This window comes from Zalophus californianus, chromosome 11 (genome assembly GCF_009762305.2).
Source record: "Zalophus californianus isolate mZalCal1 chromosome 11, mZalCal1.pri.v2, whole genome shotgun sequence".
Lineage (NCBI taxonomy): Eukaryota > Metazoa > Chordata > Mammalia > Carnivora > Otariidae > Zalophus > Zalophus californianus.
The window spans coordinates 14,945,978-14,965,753 of NC_045605.1; the positions used below are offsets into that span (position 1 = coordinate 14,945,978).

General features: G+C 41.3%; 1 protein-coding gene across 3 annotated transcripts in view; it reads left to right on the forward strand.

Annotated features, from left to right (window-relative positions):
- KMT2A (lysine methyltransferase 2A) overlaps positions 1-19,776 on the forward strand; it is a 77,156-nt gene that overhangs the window by 23,201 nt on the left and 34,179 nt on the right. For all 3 annotated transcript variants that reach the window (XM_027581001.2, XM_027581002.2, XM_027581003.2), the window contains 9 exons: positions 4,803-4,872; positions 7,516-10,169; positions 11,965-12,142; positions 13,057-13,291; positions 14,862-14,926; positions 15,343-15,720; positions 16,069-16,142; positions 17,322-17,453; positions 18,020-18,133. In XM_027581001.2, coding sequence (XP_027436802.2) covers positions 4,803-4,872; positions 7,516-10,169; positions 11,965-12,142; positions 13,057-13,291; positions 14,862-14,926; positions 15,343-15,720; positions 16,069-16,142; positions 17,322-17,453; positions 18,020-18,133 — 3,900 coding nt within the window. The remainder of the gene's footprint in view (positions 1-4,802; positions 4,873-7,515; positions 10,170-11,964; positions 12,143-13,056; positions 13,292-14,861; positions 14,927-15,342; positions 15,721-16,068; positions 16,143-17,321; positions 17,454-18,019; positions 18,134-19,776) is intronic.

Genomic DNA, 19,776 nt, shown 5'->3' on the forward strand with positions numbered 1-19,776 from the left:
TCTGAAATTTGTTGAATGTTTCTCTATGAGCCGAATACTAATATAAAAGGAAGAATGAACTGTTCCAAGATGTAAGCCAATTTTTTATTCCAGAATACGAGTTGCATAGTATTTTATCCTTCACTGGTGTTGGTTTTTGAAAGGAAGAATGAAATCATGCACCTGCCTGTCTGCCTTTGGATACTTCTTGGGAGCAGGAATCATGTCTTACTTATCCTTGCATCTGGAGCAGATAGCATATAAATGGCAAGCATATAAATGGTTTTTGAATGAATGAAGAAGTGAAAGAAATAGTGCTTTGTTTGAAAAGTTGGCTTGGTAGTACATAATTCCTTGAAACACAGAATTTCGTGTATTTTTCTCAAATGTCTTCTTTATATTTCATATGTAAACATTATTATCTGAATACTTATTTTGGGTTCACTTAGGTTCTCTGGTGGAAAAAAAAATATTCCTGTTGCCCCATCATTTACAAATAGAACCAGACTCTAAAGAATTAAAATTCTTCCATTAAAATAAAAATCCTCAAATGTTAAGGTACTTATAAAGTAGAATTTGGTAGAGGTGTACCTGGTAAAGGTATGCCAGAAGTTTTCAAATAACTCGTTATCCTAGAGTTAGGGGTATGGGTCATAAAGACAGACATTCTACACATTCGTTATTTTTACAGTTAGATTTCATTTAGGAAGTGACATTAGATAGGTTCATTGCATTCTTTTTTTTTTTTAAGATTTTATTTACTTATTTGATAGAGAGCACAAGTAGGGGGAGCAGGAGAGGGAAAGGGAGAAGCAGGCTCCCCATGGAGCAGGGAGCCCGATGTGGGGCTCGATCCCAGGGCCCTGGGATCACGACCTGAGCCGAAGGCAGCCACTTACCCGACTGAGCCACCCAGGCGCCCCGGTTCATTGCATTCTTGATCACTGGAAGCTAAATATGACAGAATAGTATTTTACCGTGCTCCACTTGGCAAGGATATTTTTCTATGTTTGGAGGAAGGAAAGTGTTAAAATCTTGGCAGTCTGGACTCCAAGGACATCACTGTTCAGAAGGCATCGGTTTGCTGGCTCTTCCCTACTCTGTCTTTGGAATGCTGTGTTCATCAGGGAAAGCCATATTGAAAGGAAAAGTGTGTGTGATGTATGGCTGTTTGGGCCCAGTTCCCAGGAATACTTGATCATGTGTAGCATGGTGTCTCCTGTCCTTTCTGTCTTCAGGGCTGTCCAGGCTTATGCTACAGTGCCAAGCGTGGATTTAATTGCAGCTCCCTTTGTTGGCTTTTTTGGTAGACATTTGGTCTTAGCCTTTTGATTTTTAGGCAAGTCCAAATCCTTGGGAGGCCAGCACTGTTACCTTGTTGACATCTTCCAGGAACCCCACCTGTGAAAGGGGGTGATGGCAGCGAGATGAGAGGGAGGCAGGAAGGACTTCCACAGAGCAAGCACCCTCTTGTAGCAGCTCGTTCCCAGCGCTTTCTCGATTTGGCTTCCCTTCGATTTCTTTCTTTCTTTCTCTTTTTTTTTAAGATTTTATTTATTCGAGACACAGAGATAGAGAGAGCGAGCATGAGCAGGGAGAGAGGCAGAGGAAGAAGCAGGCTCCCCGCTGAGCCAGGAGCCGGATGTGGGGCTCGATCCTAGGACCCCGGGATCATGACCTGAGCTGAAGGCAGACTCTCAACCATCTGAGCCACCCAGGCGCCCCACTTTTTTTTTTTTTTTTTTACGGCTCTTACTTGAAAGTTCAGAGTCAGGTTAGAGCTCTTTAACATAACAATGCAGGCTTTTGTTTTTGGTTTAACTGGATGATTTAAGCAATTGGTAGTTACTTTTTAAGCAAGCTTGAAGAAGTCAACCTATATTTCAAGTGAAAAGAAAGTTCTTGGGGGAGGTGGAGTCTTTTTTGACTACTCATTCTTTTCTTATTCCGACTACGAGATCATAAGGAAAGAGTTAACACTTTCTGTCATGTTGGAAAGTACTTGTGAAATTTAAACATTGGCAGTTAGTTCTGTTACCGCTTGACAGCTCAGGAGTACTCTGTTTTGGAGCGCATGGCAATTAGGATTGTATAGTGCCTCACCAGGGTGGCTGATGGTAAACATAGCAGTGTGGATCTCTTCCATTTCTTTTAAGGATTAGTAATCTTTTATTACCTCACCTGTTGGATACTTCACATGTTAGTTATTATATGTATAGTTGCTAGAGAACTCTCTCCCTGCAGCACTGGGAGCATAAAATTCATGCATGTAGCAGTGTAGTTAGTCCCTGGATAGTGTTGGGAAACCTCCAGAAGTCTTTGTGAAGTGTCTAGATTAGCGTGTCGTTCCATGAGGATAATGCAGGAAAAGAATGAGTTAAATCAAACTTTTAAGGATCTGAAAATGGGCGTCATGTTAACTTTCACAGTAGCTGAAGGAATAGCAAATTTTGTACTGGAGATTATTTATCTGATTCCTTTAAATATTTATAATTTTAAATTGTAACTATTTTGGTAGGAAATCTTTGTAACTAACTGTATGATCTTAGGCAAGTCATTTGGCCCCTCCAGTCTAAACCACATCAACAATAAGAACTACAGTATGGATGTTGCCTTATAATTTTCTGAGTGATTTTACATAATGTAATTACATAATTTGCATAAATTATTTCATTTACTCCTTACAACATTTAAGTAAATGAAGACATTGAGACATAAAAATAGTAAGTTACTTGTCTAAGATCATATAGCCTGGAAGTGCTAGAACTGAGTCCTCAGTCGAGGTCCACGTGCGCTCTTTACTCATGTCATGTGCCGACATGCCAGTGGTGGACTGGGCCCCTCTAAAATCCTAAGGTACTGCCATTTTTTTTGTTGTTTTTGATTTTTTTTTTTTTCTTCAGCATTTGAGGCAGCTTACCACGGGGCTATTTTCTTTGCCTGCTTTTTTCCTCAAAGTACATTGTAGGATTACTATTTTAAATGTCCTTTTTTCCTGCCCAAAAGTATATTTAAAAAATTAACACTATGGGAGCACCTGGCTGGCTTAGCCGGTAGAGCATGCGACTCTTGATCTGGGACTCTTGAGTTCAAGTCCCATGTTCGGCATAGAGCTTACTTTAAAAAAAAATTTAACAGTATGGAATTTCCATTATTGTGACAGGTTTTTGGATTAATTGGGTCTTGTGAGTTTGGGCTTCTCTTTTTGTAATGTTGTAGTTTGCAAGTGTAAACTCTTGAGAGTCATTCCAGAAATTTATTTGGGGTTAAGCCCCACATGTATGAGGTTGTCCTAACTTGTTTTAAGGTGAAGAGGTAGATTTATTCTTATTCACAAATAATATTCATAATAAGAATTTAAATTTAATTTAATGATGAGAGAAAGCCCTGTAAAAAGCACGCACCTTACTCTTGTATTCTTTAAACTTAGGTTTTACACATTCTTAGAATTATAGTGCTTTTCAGACAAATCCCTTTGAAGAGGATAATTTCAGGTTTTTCTTAAATAGTTAAATGCTTTAATAATGTTAGCATTCAGAACAAAAACCTTAGATTCCAAGAACTCTCTCAGTTGCGTAGTTTGCAAGGTCTTGGACTCAAACATTTTGCTTCTTAAAGCATTTAAATTTAAGAGCTGAACCTGCTAATTTGTCTAAAAGGTTGCATGTATCTTTTCATATATTCCTGATTAATAAGTGGTTGAACAGATTAGCACCTGACTCTAGCTTTACACTAACTGGGGAAACAACTTTTCAGAAAATCCACAGATGTTGTCCATATGCATGTGGTCTTTGCTCTTGAGAGGAAAACTGGGGCTTTAATTGTTGGAACATATTTTGGGGCTAGGCTTATCAGTATAAATTGGAGGTTCAAGAAAATCTGTCTCTCAATCCTTATTTTATTCTTGTATGTGGATTTTGTTTCAGGGATTTGAAATTCTGTCTCTTGTCTCTTTCGGGAAAGAACTGTTTCTGAATCAGTGAATTTCTGTTAATCAGTTTGTTTAAATAGACCACCTTTCTTGAGAACTTGTCAAAATAGGTTAAATCCTTAAGGATTTTTTTGAAAGGGCAGGTTAAAAGTTAGAGGTAAGGGGAAGTTTTTGCCTTTTGCCTTTTCCAAGTATAACAGAGTAAGATGCTTCTGTAAGTTCTTCTTGAATGCATTATTTCATCCTGTATGCGGTCAATTCATGATCCCTTTCACAGATGCTGCTGCCCACCATTAAGTCTCTTATCACAGGGCATTTTAAATTGATGCCATAAAATGCATGTTGAGAATCTTTGGATCTCAAATGTATAGAAATCACATCTAAATGTCAATTCCTGAGTTAAGGAACTGACAATTATGGCAATTTCAGTCTCTATTAATATTTAGTAGACGAGATTATGATATGGTTTATGTTATTCCTTATGTGTGTGTAAACTTATCTACTTGTTGAAAAGATTTGTTTGTTTTATTGGAGCTGTATATTTCTGCCATTGTACTGATTTGCTTGCTTGAATTAAAGCCATTCTTTAATTGTTTTGGGCTGTATCTATAGTTTGAAATTAAGGACTATCCCCTGTGTACTATGCACCAAAGATGACATTTCAATGCATTGTTCAATTACTACACAGCTCCTATTTGTCTGTAATGAAGCTGTATGACTGGGTCCATTTATTTCAATATTACTTGTTTTATATTATCCATATAAATGATAATGATTAATATATAGAGTCTGATTTTCCAAATTCATTTGTGTCTCCTCTGGGCATTTCTTTGGGATATGTTCACACTTGTGTTTTTGTTTCTGATTTTAAAATAATTTTCCTTTGTTGTAGGATGAGCAGTTCTTAGGTTTTGGCTCAGATGAAGAAGTCCGAGTACGAAGTCCCACAAGGTCTCCTTCAGGTATGGCCAGTTAAGTGCATGGTGCCTTTTGTTTGTTAAGAGACCATGGCTTCCCCTTGCTTTCTTTGCATGTAAAGGATGATCTTAAATACGGGGGTCGGGGGGGGTTGCATCCTTCCCTTTCTCTCGCACTAAGTAAGAGATGGCTTATGAGCTAGACCTCTTTACAGGGCTCTTCTCTGTCAGGCCACTTATGCTTTATTCTTTATAATGCTTCTCTTTGGGAACTAGGTGGGGGGGGCATGGGGGTGTGTGTGTGGTCAGTTTCCATGGAATGACTAAAAGACCTGGTAGTTGAATTGAAGGTAACCTACTCAGAGCATCCTCAGATTCATAGATTTTTGAATGATACGGTAGTATATACAACTTTGGGAACAATCTGACTGTTGTTTTTTACAGATGAAATTTGGTCTACTATAGTCAATAAAATAAATAAAATAAAATAAAAAAACAAAATATTTATTTTACCTGATCCTTGAAAGGCTGTATTAAAATAAAATAAAAATGATATGGGGGTATTTCCATTTTTAAGCGATATTTGTCATTGTTCTCGCCAAGAGAATATCTAGAATGTCTTGAAATTCTAGACTTCGAGAAGTTTCCTGAGAGACAGTCCTCAGTGGAAATAACATGCAATGGCTTGCAGAATTCTAGTCTGTATAGGGGAGGGATCTTCTGAGGAAAAAACCATTTTCCATCTGTGCTGCCATTCTGACTTCTATGGTTTGCTTTGCTTTGATCTGGATGGACAGTCTAGTTAAATATAATGTCGTTAGTGGTTTTGCTCTTTGACAGCGACTTAGTTCTTGATGTTTGTTAGCATTTGGGTTTCATTTAAGAGTCATAATGTTTGTATAGTAATCTTAATTGAAACACATAACTTGACAGTATCTTTTTTCCCAAATGGCAGGAGTGTTGCCATCCCAGTCGGGAGGAGTTAGCCTGTAGTACCCCAGTGTCTGTGCCACATACATAGTAGCCGTGTTCTCATGAAGATGCAATGAAATCCTAAAACTTCCTATAGGAACGTGATTTTAGAGATCATCCGGTCTGACCCTCCATTTCTAGATGACAAAATGAGGCCGGGAAAATATATGATGCAGTTACTCATAACTGACTTTTGAGTTCTCTGAATATGTTGTGATTAACAGAGCTGGACTCTTCTCTGTTTTGGTTTTTCTCCTTGTCCACCAAAAAATTCTTTTAAAAATTGGATAGAAGAGGTTTTCCGGATTAATAAAGCCCTATGAGTGGCCTGGTTCAAGTCTAGCATGATGATAAGGAATCTTGTGATATACTTCTGGGTAGGAGTAATTCACAACCTTTCCTTGAATGGTTATCAGTCTACCTTGAATGTTGTCTTGTTTTTGTTTTCTAAACCATCTGGGTATGCTTCATTATTTAAGAAATGAAACTTAGTTTTCTTGCTGTCTCCTAGTCCATTACTTTTGTTGTAATTAATATATATTGAGAATGGATTTATGAATCCTTAATGTATTAAAGGAAGTTTCAAGTTAATTGGTGAAAAAAACATTTATATTTGGAAAGCTCAAGAGTAAGACCTTTGTTGATTTCTGTTCTGTTAGGAAGTTGGTTCCATAGTCTAAAATGTTCATCATACTGGCATAAATGTCTTTTGATGCCTGTTAGGGGAGATTTTAGTCTCAGAAGAATGTTGAGTCATATCAGACATTGGAAAGTCATGAGGGAAGAGAAGTTGTGAGAGACCAGGAAACTCTTAATCCATTTAGAAAATCCAGGTTTATACAAAGAATTTTAGAAAACAGCCTTGTTTTCTCAAGTCTCTTGAAAAAGTAGCAAATTGAGCTGATTTATAAATTGGCAAATTCCTTTTATTTAGACTAGAAGAAGTCTGATTTAATAAATTGTTGATTTGCTCTTGACGTCAATTAGGGTTAAATCTTTTTTGTAACCTGGGACTAACTAGTTCAAGAACCTGTAAGTAGGGGAGTAGATTAATGGACACATCATCATGTCACTTCACTGAGGAGTTCACATGCCACTGAGTTCAGTGATCTTATTCTGATGTCTCACGGATGAACATTTTTCTATTCAATAAAGCTTTCTTAGTTTACTTTGACAAAACAGACTGAAACTATAGGAAGCTGAGCTGCCCAGGTGCTTTCCTGACAAAAGTTGGTATGTTATCGATCGAAGAGCTCCTTGTTCAAATTTGTGAAAGCCAAAATTCCACCGAAAAGATGGGATGACTTCCTATGAACATGTTCTCAAATATTAATCTTAGTGGCTAGGATATGGAAAAGGTAGCATAGATTTTTTTGGTAAACCTATTTTTTTTTAATTAAAAAAAAAAGCCCTCGCTCACCTGAAATGGTAGGAAAATCAGTTTTGCATATTAATTGCTTGGTTGAAAATCTGTTATCATTATCTTAGTTGTTCTGTCCCAAAAGTTAGATGTTATAGGTGGAATGTTATTTACTTGGTTTCTTTGAGGCAAGTTTTTGGTGAAAAGAAGCTAAGCCTAATTAAGATGTTTAAGTGACTCACTAGACCAGGTAGAGGTCAGTACAAAATGGCTTGTGCTAAAGTATGTTCAGCTTAGTTCCGACCTGAACTACAAAGCTAAATGTATGCTCTTCATTGTTTAATTTTTATACACAGTTAAAACTAGCCCTCGAAAGCCTCGCGGGAGACCTAGAAGTGGCTCTGACCGAAATTCAGCTATCCTCTCAGATCCGTCTGTGTTTTCCCCTCTAAATAAATCAGAGACCAAATCTGGAGATAAGATCAAGAAGAAAGATTCTAAAAGCATAGAAAAGAAGAGAGGAAGACCCCCCACCTTCCCTGGAGTAAAAATCAAAATAACACACGGAAAGGACATTTCAGAGCTACCAAAGGGAAGCAAAGAAGATAGCTTGAAAAAGATTAAACGGACACCTTCTGCTACATTTCAACAAGCCACAAAGATTAAAAAATTAAGAGCAGGTAAACTCTCTCCTCTCAAGTCTAAGTTTAAGACAGGGAAGCTTCAAATAGGAAGGAAGGGGGTACAGATTGTCCGGCGGCGAGGAAGGCCTCCATCGACAGAAAGGATAAAGACCCCTTCAGGCCTCCTCATTAACTCTGAACTGGAAAAGCCCCAGAAGGTCCGGAAGGACAAGGAAGGAACACCTCCACTCACAAAAGAAGATAAGACAGTAGTCAGACAAAGCCCTCGAAGGATTAAGCCGGTGAGGATTATTCCTTCTTCTAAAAGGACAGATGCAACAATTGCTAAGCAGCTCTTGCAGAGGGCAAAAAAGGGGGCTCAAAAGAAAATTGAGAAAGAAGCAGCTCAGCTGCAGGGAAGAAAGGTGAAGACACAGGTCAAAAACATTCGACAGTTCATTATGCCCGTTGTCAGTGCCATCTCCTCACGGATCATTAAAACCCCTCGGCGGTTTATAGAGGATGAGGATTATGACCCTCCGATTAAAATTGCCCGACTAGAGTCTACACCGAATAGTAGATTCAGTGCCACGTCCTGTGGATCTTCTGAAAAATCAAGTGCAGCTTCTCAGCACTCCTCTCAGATGTCTTCAGACTCCTCCCGATCTAGTAGCCCCAGTGTTGATACCTCCACAGATTCTCAGGCCTCTGAGGAGATTCAGGTACTTCCTGAAGAGCGGAGCGAGACCCCCGAAGTTCATACTCCACTGCCTATTTCCCAGTCCCCAGAAAACGATAGTAATGATAGGAGAAGCAGAAGGTATTCCGTGTCAGAGAGAAGTTTTGGATCTAGAACAACTAAAAAGCTATCAACTCTACAAAGTGCCCCCCAGCAGCAGCCCTCTTCCTCTCCGCCTCCACCTCTGCTTACTCCACCCCCGCCGCTGCAGCCAGCCTCCGGCATCTCTGACCACACACCTTGGCTCATGCCTCCAACGATCCCCTTAGCATCACCATTTTTGCCTGCTTCTGCTGCTCCTATGCAAGGGAAGCGCAAGTCTATTTTGCGAGAACCGACGTTTAGGTGGACTTCCTTAAAGCATTCTAGGTCAGAGCCACAATACTTTTCCTCAGCAAAGTATGCCAAAGAAGGTCTTATTCGCAAACCCATATTTGATAATTTCCGACCCCCTCCACTAACTCCCGAGGATGTTGGCTTCGCGTCCGGTTTTTCTGCATCCGGTACTGCTGCTTCAGCCCGATTGTTTTCACCACTCCACTCTGGAACAAGGTTCGATATGCACAAAAGGAGCCCTCTTCTGAGAGCTCCGAGATTTACTCCAAGTGAGGCTCACTCTAGAATATTTGAGTCTGTCACCTTGCCTAGTAATCGAACTTCTGCTGGAACATCTTCTTCAGGAGTATCCAACAGAAAAAGGAAAAGAAAAGTCTTTAGCCCTATTCGATCTGAACCAAGATCTCCTTCTCACTCCATGAGGACAAGAAGTGGAAGGCTTAGTACTGCTGAGCTGTCACCTCTCACCCCGCCGTCTTCTGTCTCTTCCTCATTAAGCATATCTGTTAGTCCTCTTGCCACTAGTGCCTTAAACCCAACTTTTACTTTTCCTTCTCATTCCCTGACTCAGTCTGGGGAATCTGCAGAGAAAAGCCAGAGACCAAGGAAGCAGGCTAGCGCTCCAGCAGAGCCATTTTCATCTGGCAGCCCCACTCCTCTCTTCCCTTGGTTTACCCCAGGCTCTCAGACTGAAAGAGGGAGAAATAAAGACAAGGCCCCTGAGGAGCTGTCCAAAGATCGAGATGCTGACAAGAGCGTGGAGAAGGACAAGAGTAGAGAGAGAGACCGGGAGAGAGAAAAAGAGAATAAGCGGGAGTCAAGGAAAGAGAAAAGGAAAAAGGGATCAGAAATTCAGAGTAGTTCTGCTTTGTATCCTGTGGGTAGGGTTTCCAAAGACAAGGTTGTCGGTGAAGATGTTGCCACTTCATCTTCTGCCAAAAAAGCAACAGGGCGGAAGAAGTCTTCATCACTTGATTCTGGGACTGATATTGCTTCTGTGACTCTTGGGGATACAACAGCTGTCAAAACCAAAATACTTATAAAGAAAGGGAGAGGAAATCTGGAAAAAAACAACTTGGACCTCGGCCCAACTGCCCCATCCCTGGAGAAGGAGAAAACCCTCTGCCTTTCCACTCCTTCATCTAGCACTGTTAAACATTCCACTTCCTCCATAGGCTCCATGTTGGCTCAGGCAGACAAGCTTCCTATGACGGACAAGAGGGTTGCCAGCCTCCTAAAAAAGGCCAAAGCCCAGCTCTGCAAGATTGAGAAGAGTAAAAGTCTTAAACAAACCGACCAGCCCAAAGCACAGGTACTCTTTTCCATCTTGCCTGTTAAACTTAATAGTTTATCGAGCCTCTTCTGTCAGTGAGTTTTCGGCGAAATGTTTCGGTGATGTCTAGTTCTGGGAATCAGGAGAAGGGCAGGGGAAGTGGTGGCATTTGCAGTGCCCCTTCAAGGACTGGTAGGATTTTGATAGGTAGGAAATGACAGGGGAGAAAATTCTTCCTCTTCTTCTTCTTCTTCTTTTTTTTTTTTTTCTGAGAGAGAGCGCGCGTGCCCTCACGCCAGGGCAAGCAGGTGGTGGGGGGAGAGGGTGAAGGGGGAGAGAGAGAATCTGAAGCAGCCTCCACGCCCAGTGCAGAACCCAACTCGGGGCTTGATCTCACATCCTGAGATCATGACCTGAGCTGAAATCAAGAGTCGGACGCCTAACCGACTGAGCCACCCATGCGCCATAGGAGAGGATATTCTAAACAGAGGGCACAGTGTGGGTAGAGATGAAAAAGTATGAGACACATCTGAGAGGAACGGCGGATCGCTGGACTGTGACGCACAGGAAGGTGGTGACTTAAGACTGAAAGGTAGTTTGTACTTCATGGGTTTGGTGTAGTGGAATCTGTGACCTAATGTTGAAGGTGCGTTTTTGTAGTCACATTGTTTTACTATTATTTACCAAAGAAAATGGGGGGGAGGCTTCTCTTCCTCTGAGCAGTGAGTGATTAGAGCAAGAGATGATAGGTAGTTGCAGAACACAGATGAGAAGCACTTAGCCTTAAGTTGCAGGCAGAAAAGCTGTAGGATTCAGTTCATTAAGATGACAAATTTTACAAAGAACAGTTCTTTTTTTTTTTTTCTTTTTACAAAGGTAGCTAGGCACTGACCTTTTCTGAGAAAACCCACGGATCTTTAGGTTCTTTTTTTAAAATTGCCATGTGATACATATTTATGCCAACACACCAAGTTAGGTTAAGATGACCACACATTTAGGTTTTTCATGTTATTCAACCTAGGGCCATATTTACCTTTAGTAGTTTTGCCAGTTGAGAGTTCTAGCAGGAGGATGATGGTATTTATTTCTGATACCATTTTGGACGTATTTTGGTTAGCCTCCTAGTGATAGGAGCAGTGGCTCTTTAAAATGTAAGACGTGGGGCGCCTGGGTGGCTCAGTCGTTAGGTGTCTGCCTTCGGTTCAGGTCGTGGTCCCAGCATCCTGGGATTAAGCCCCGCATCAGGCTCCCTGCTCCACAGGAAGCCTGCTTCTCCCTCTCCCACTCCCCCTGCTTGTGTTCCCTCTCTCGCTGTGTCTCTGTCAAATAAATACAATCTTTAAAAATAAAAAAATTTTTAAAAAAGAGACTTAATTTGAAAAATAAAATAAAATGCAAGACGCTTCTGTGCAGAGCTGTGGCCTTTCATGCTTACATTTATAAGTTGTTTCCCCTACTTCTCTGTTGATCAAGGAAATAGAAGAAATAGTCTGTGATTAGATAAGCCCTGTTAACTCCAGGTGAAACTTTGGATAACGTAGACTGGCAGCTTGAGTTTTGAGGGGAGTTTTGAAGCAGTAGTATAATGGGGAATAGAAATTTAGTTGATTTCTGTTTTTTGATTAAAAACCCTGCCCCCCCTTTTGGCTGTCAATTTTAGGGTACAGAACTAGTCGATTTCTATGGATTGTCATGGCTTATCAGCTGGGAATAGCTAGAGTTGTATGTGTTGATTCTAGATTGTAATAACCTACCAGCTATACCTTTGCTTCATTTAATCACATTTTCAACATGTATGCTTGCTGTTGTTTGTTTTGACTTGCCTCTTATTCAGGGTCAAGAAAGTGATTCATCAGAGACCTCTGTGCGAGGACCCCGCATTAAACATGTCTGCAGAAGAGCTGCTGTTGCCCTTGGCCGAAAACGAGCTGTGTTTCCTGATGACATGCCCACCCTGAGTGCCTTACCATGGGAAGAACGAGAAAAGATTTTGTCTTCCATGGGGAATGATGGTAGGTCAGGGGTGTCAACCTCGAAGTCTGAGCAGACATTTTTTGATTTGTTTGCTGGTCGTTCTGGGGATACCTAGTAGGCCCTTCATAGCACTGTGTGTTAGTCTGGGTCCTCCAAAAAGCAAATGGCAAGGGTGTATTCAGTGTGCAAGGATTACCCTAGAGGAAATGCCCGAGAGAGAAAATCGGGGGGAGCTGGGGAAGGCTGGGACAATGGTCAGGCTGCTCTGTAAGTCTGACCCCAAGGAAAGAGAGAGGGTGGGAGGGTTGGGCAGAATCTTCCCAGACTGTCTTCCCAGACTGTCTTCCCAAAGGCTGTGGGGGAGTCCTTGAGCAAAAGCTGACTGTCAGGGGAGTTTTGTGTCTCCCAGGAACAGGCCCGCCTTAGTATCCCTGCCATGCTCAGTCACTACCTAGGAGCAACCCCCATGGTAAGTGTGGGCTCGGTGTACCACTGGATTTCAGAGCACAGCAGTTGGGGCCGTTGGTCAGTTAGCTTCGTTCCCTGTTGTTGGACGTCTGTGGGGCACATTCTCATGGTTGCTTTTAGATGCTGGGTGACTTAAATGCTAGGTGACTGCTTATATAAAATGTAGAGGTTTAGAGAATCTTAAGAAGGATTCAATTCGCATTCCTGGTTTTAGGTTAGACTGTGTTTTGCTCTCAGTGTTCGGATTTCTGCTTTCATCAAGCTGCAAGTTATAGGCGTTTTAAAACATTTAAAGAATTATTTAAAACAGGCTCTGACTTCTGCATATGAATATTTTTATTATGACGTATTTCATTTTTGGAGTCCCAATTAAAATGAGGCTTGAATGTATATAATGATATAAACGGATTTTGAGGAATTCCGCCTCTGCTCCCAAGAAGGAATTAGATACTCCCTCAGAACTAACGACACGTTTCTTTAACAGACAAGTCATCAATTGCTGGCTCAGAAGATGCTGAACCTCTTGCTCCACCCATCAAACCAATTAAACCCGTTACCAGAAACAAGGCGCCTCAGGAACCTCCAGTAAAGAAAGGGCGACGATCCAGGCGGTGTGGGCAGTGTCCCGGCTGCCAGGTGCCTGAGGACTGTGGTGTTTGTACTAATTGCTTAGACAAACCCAAGTTTGGTGGCCGAAATATAAAGAAGCAGTGCTGCAAGTGAGTGGGTGTCTTACTCTGAGGTGTTGACCTCTCAGCCGTGGAGGTTGTGTGTTTATGCCTGGTCTGTTGCAGGGATGCATCAGAAAACTGAATGTGGTTGTGTTGAGTCTCCTTGAGGTGCAAGGTTAGTTTTGCAGAGTTGGATTTTGTGATGTGGCCAGGATTGGGCTGTCCTTAAATAAGAAATACTCAGGGCAGTGCTGTGTAGTAGAAAGTCCTGCAGCGGTGGAAAGATTCTCTGTCTGCTCAGTTCGTGTGGTAGCCACTAGCCGAACGTGGCTGTAGAACACTGGAAGTGTGGTTAGTGTGACCGAGGAACTACATATTTAATTGCATTGCATTTCAGTTAATTAAATTTAAATGGCCACATGTGCCTAGTGGCTACCATATCAGTGTAGCTAAGGAGGGCTTCCATGTAAAAACTGACAAATTTATATATTCATATTTTATATATTATATAAGATATATATAAGTCACATGTATATGTAATATTCACATATAATTGAGGTATAATTTATATTTAATTTAACTTATATTATAATATCTATTTGTATTATAATTTTTCAGGTCAACTGAAATTACCTTTATGGCATTGAGGAAAAAGTGGTGATATCTTAGTCTGAGACCCTTGGCTTTCTAACTCCAGAATATTTTCATGCATGTGGAGTTTTTGATCTGAAAGTTTTGATTACTTGATCTTTTCTCCCTTTTTTAAGTTAGTTTGTGGATTCACTTTCTGCTCTTTGGCATAATTTGTTTTAAATGGATCAAGAAAGTTGCACAAACAAATTTTAGTGACTGAGCATCTCATAAAGTGCCTGGCACAGGAGTAGATATTAGCAATAGGTATTTGCTGAATGAATGGTAACATGAAAGTGATTTATAGAAAGTGTGGCTGGGAGAAATTAGTTCAGGGGAGATAGTTTCTAGGAGACAGTAAGTAGTTCTGTGCTTTCGTTTAGTCTGGCCTTAAGCAAGAATCTTGTCTCAGTCCCATTAGTGGAAAGAAGTGAGACAAATCACTGATCAGCAGAAAGGTACATGATTGCAAGATAAACCTGCACTGTAATTTAGGGGTTGAAGTGTATTTAGCTCAGTTTTAGACTTCAAAGTAAGTTTTAGTTTCATTAAATTGAGGGGTGAACTATGTATCAAAGCCCTGAGATAGACCTATAGCATTGTAGTGTCAGACAAGGGACTTGTTGGTTAATTTTAGTCCATTTTTTATTCAGATTACTATATGAATGTTAATCTCATAAGGGAGCAGAACCGATTTGACTATAAGACACCAGCTGATCATTTTGTGTGTGGTGCTAGTTAGTACTGGGTTATAAGAAATCTGAGTCCCATTTCAAAAATAATTTGATATTTATTCCTTTTAGACCCTAAAGGTAGGTAAAATTGCTGATCGAAGCATTCAGAGGCTCAGATTGAATCTGAGTACTTTTTTCAGCTCTCAGAATGAACCCTAGTAAAGGTTCACTGATTCTTGCAGACAAATTAACATTTGTTTCAATGGCTTTTCTTCTAAATGTAGTTTACTTTATGGTATCCCTTGTTATCCTAGGATGAGAAAATGTCAGAATCTACAATGGATGCCTTCCAAAGCCTACCTTCAGAAGCAAGCAAAAGGTAGCGTTGTAAAAGGATTTTTCCCAAATGTTTCCTGCTGTAATACCACGTAGTCATGTACATCTAGTGTACATAGAACGCTAGTTGTTCATTTGTTTGTTTGTTTAACTGCTTTTCCCAGCGAGTTGGTGGTTGTTGAAGCTGGGTGGTAGTTATGTGAAGGTTCATTTTACTATTCCCTCTACTTTGAAATTTTCCATAATCAAAAAAATTTTTAAATTCCTGTGACAATTCCAGTCCATTCTGTTTCCGAGAGCAAGACAAGTATACCTGTCTCACCTGACCAGCTTGCTCTTTCCAGTGTCGACTTCAGTGCAGGGCACTGTGAATAAGATAGTGTTACATTCCTCTGCTTTTGTCTTAAAGAAAGTTTTTCTCACTTACAGATAAATCATCTTGGTCTTTTTTCCCCCTAGCTGTGAAAAAGAAAGAGAAAAAGTCTAAAACCAGCGAAAAGAAAGAGAGCAAGGAGAGCAGTGTTGGGAAGAGCGTGGTGGACTCTGGTCAGAAACCTGCCCCGTCAGCAAGAGAGGACCCTGCCCCCAAGAAAAGCAATAGTGAACCTCCGCCTCGAAAGCCCATTGAGGAAAAGAGCGAAGAAGGGAACGCCTCTGCCCCAGTTCCTGAATCCAAACAAGTTACCACTCCAGCTTCCAGGAAGTCCAGCAAGCAGGCCTCCCAGCCAGTGCCAGTCACCCCTCCACAGCCACCGAGCACAGCACCACCAAGAAAGGAAGTTCCCAAGACCACTCCTAGTGAGCCCAAGAAAAAACAGCCTCCACCACCCGAATCAGGTGAGTGAGGAAGGCAAGAAGGAGTTGCGGAACCAGAAGTACCAGCAAAGAACACTGATGCCTTAAACAGCATTTGAAAACCCGAAATGTATATTTTTAAGCCTTTAGTTAAGGAAAATTAGCTCTCTTTTAAGCTATTTATATAATAATAAAGAAATAGAAGCAAAAAAACAGTTAAATTGGAGGTATTGTCTTAATTTCCTGTGTAAAGCCTAGAGTTTAAGTCGGTTTTTGTGTTTTCTGATGCCCCTTTCTTCACAGGCCAGTAAGTCCTCAGGTGGTCCTTGCTGTTTAGCACGAACTCTGAGTTTAGCAGTGTCTGACTGCAATTTATTTTGAATTCTTTAGGTCCAGAGCAAAGCAAGCAGAAAAAAGTGGCTCCTCGCCCAAGTATTCCTGTAAAACAAAAACCAAAAGAAAAGGTGAGGAGAGATTTGTTTCTCTGCCATTGCTCAGGGATGTGTTGCATTCATAAGACATAGTCTTATCCTGGACATTTACGTGATTGAGTGAAGGAAACTGCATATCTGCTTCTCTGTAGATGGCAGTGGACTTCCTTAAAATGAACAAACCAGGTTTAGGCTTTAGCTCGTTTTGTTTTTTGTCTTTCCCCTTCTTTGTGGCCTTCCGTGCTTAGGCTGATGCCGCAGGCCGCTTACTATGATTGTTTTTGCCCTCGACGTCCTTTAGCGATATTTGTCTATAGCCACCACCCTTCCCCGTGTCCACTGTGTTTTTACGTGGAGAGAGAGAGGTCTTTAAGAATCTTCTGGCTCGGGGCGCCTGGGTGTCTCAGTTGGTTGAGCATCCGACTCTTGATTTCTGCTCCGGTCGTGATCTCAGGGTCGTGGGATCAAGCCCCACATTGGGCAGCACAGAGTCTCCCTCTACTTCTCCCTCTGCCCCTCTCCCTGCACACGCGTGTCGCACTTGCGTGCTCTCTCTCTCTCTCTCTCTCTCTCAAATAAGTAAATTGTTAAAAGAAAAAATCTTCTGGCGCTTTCTGCCGTCTCTCTGTGCCACCATAATGGTGGTGCATGAGCGTCCTGGCTGATGCATCAACAATGCCAAAGAGAGGCAGATGCCAGGGTCTTATTAAGCCTTGCTCCAAGGTCATTGTCTGGCTTCTGACTGTGGTGATAAAGCATGGTTACACTGGCGAGTTGAAATCATTAATGGTCCCAGAGCTGCGAATACTGTTGTGACTGTCCTAGACCAGTTAAACAAGAGTAAAATGATCAGCCCCAGGTTGGATGTGCAACTTAAAGATCCAGAAAAATGGCAGAATAACCTGCTCCCATGCTGTCACTTTGGTTTCATTGTGCCAACAACCTCAGCTGACATCATGGACCACAAAGAAGCAAGACAAAAACCCACAGGAGGGAGAGTCCTGGGATTCTCCTACGGCTGTGATACATACATAAAATGCCCCCATGGAAAAAAGAATCTGAAGATTAACTCTCTGTGTCTGTGGAATACTTGTGCTGGAAACATGTTCTCCAGAACTATTAATAAGATTTTTTGTTTGCATCGTTACCTGTTGCAAAAGTGAAGGCAAGTGGGATGTGGTTTTGTTCTTTATCCATCTTCTGTCTCTGTAGGAAAAGCCACCTCCAGTCAGTAAGCAGGAGAACACAGGCACTTTGAACATCCTCAGCACTCTCTCCAATGGCAATAGTTCGAAGCAAAAAATCCCAGCAGATGGAGTCCACAGGATCAGAGTGGACTTTAAGGTAAAAGCGTTTTGTGACCGTGTAGTATGTCGAGCGTCATGGACTTCAGATCAGAAAAATGATGTTGTCCAAGGTGTTGATGAAGGAGGGGGAATTCAGCACCCAGTCAGGGAATAAGAACTACCATTGGCAGGTGGGTTCAGGTGTGAGAGAACTCTGGTCAGTGTCGTGAGGTCACCATTTACGAGCTGACGAACAAACGCAGGCATCAGCCTGAGCGAGAAAGTGCATTCGGATGAGAACAGCGTCTGAGGAAATAATTCTTTCACGTGGGAATTCTCCAACCATGATGATTGCTTGAATCAGCAAAACTCTAAGGAGAAAAGTCACTCCCAGGATATCTTTGCGTTCTCGTTAACATGAATTAAACCAGTAGGTGAGCATTTTAACAGTTTGTGTCTGAGATGAAAATTTTTTAAAGTAGCAGGTTGTTCTTGAACCCACCGAAACTAAGTCTTCTTGCCACTCTGGTGTCACTCTGATTTTATGCTTGCTGGCCTTGCTCTCAATCCAAAGCTGTGTGTCACTGGAACACTTCCATAAACGATCCGTCTCTCTCTCTACAGGAGGATTGTGAAGCAGAAAATGTGTGGGAGATGGGAGGCTTAGGAATCTTGACCTCTGTTCCTATAACACCCAGAGTGGTTTGCTTTCTCTGTGCCAGCAGTGGGCACGTGGAGGTAAGAGAAGCTGCTTCTTGGTACCCCAGACAGTTGAATGGTAGATGATTTTGCTGTGATGAAAGAAATCATTTCTTCTCTCTTGTTGGTATGTAGCAGGTACTGTCCCCTCTTTGTTTTTGATTTATTTTTTTTAAAGAAATATTTACGCCCAACATGGGGCTCGAACTCACAACCCAGACAGCAAGAGTCGCAGTCTCCACAGACTGAGCCAGCTGGGCACCCCTACTGTCCAGCTAATGAAATGCTTTACAAGTTTTTTAGAGATTTCATGAAGGAATCTGCTTCTTAGTAGAGGAGCAAAATTATTGAGTGTGAAAGGATTAATGGTCTCATCTCTTAAAATTCATTCTTTTTATTAGAGTTCTGATAGTTCTGCTAAATGTCCAAACATGGCAAAAATGATAGAGCGCACTTCTGGAAAAAGAGATGGCTCTCTTATATTGATTATCAAAATCCCCTTGTCTACAAGGAGCTCTTAGCAATAATAAGAAAAAGGAACAACACCCAGTAAAAAAAATATGCTACGGACAGGAATATGTAATTCACAAAATGAGAAATAAAAACATGGTGGGCAGGGGCAAAGCCTTCTCATGACCAAAAATTGGACATTAAAGCATGATTAAAAAGATCATGTGGGGGGTGCCTGGGTGGCTCAGTCGTTAAACGTCTGCCTTCAGCTCAGGTCATGATCCCAGGGTCCTGGGATCGAGCACCACATCGGGCTCTCTGCTCAGCGGGAAGCCTGCTTCTTCCTCTCCCACTCCCCCTGCTTGTGTTCCCTCTCTCGCTGTGTCTCTCTGTCAAATAAATAAATAAAATCTTAAAAAAAAAAAAATCATGTGGGAAGGGGAGCCTGGCTGGCTAAGTCAGTGGAGCGCACAACTCTTGATTTCGGGGGTTGTGAGTTCAAGCCCCACGTTGGCTATAGAGATTACTTAAAAAAATAAAATCTTTAGAGGCACCGGGGTGGCTCAGTCGGTTAAGCATCTGACTCTTGATTTTGGCTCAGGTCATGATCTCAGGGTTGTGAGATCGAGCTCCCATCAGCTCTGAGTCTGCTGGAGATTCTCTCTCTCTCCCTCTCCTGCCCCCCCTTCTCAATAAATAAATTAATAAAATCTTAAAAATAAAATCTTTTTTTAAAAAATCTTTTTAAAAAAATTTTGGGGAAAAAAGAGCATGTGGAAATAGGGACTTCCTGTTGGTGGAATCTAACTTAGTTGCGATCTTTCTTTCTGAAGAGATTGTTCAGATATATGTATTTATCTTTAAAATGAACATACGTCTAACCCAGCAGTGGCACTCCAGGTATTTATCCTAAGGATATAATTAGAGAAACAGCAATAATCATATGCATAGGTATGTGTGTATATATGTGTGTGTGCAATACGGATGTATGTAATAAACCCTTCTCTCTCTCATGTGTGTGTGCAGTCCGTATGTATGTAATAAACCCTTCTCTCTCTGTAATAAACAGAAGGCTTTATTTCAGTGCTGCTTATGATAACAAATAATAGGAAAGAACCGAAAGTTTGTCAATAAGGGGCGGGAGTCTTTAATCATAGGACGTGCATATAAGGGCAAATAGGAAGTCCTAGATAGTAATATAGATTGATATTGACATGGGAAGGTGTCCATGA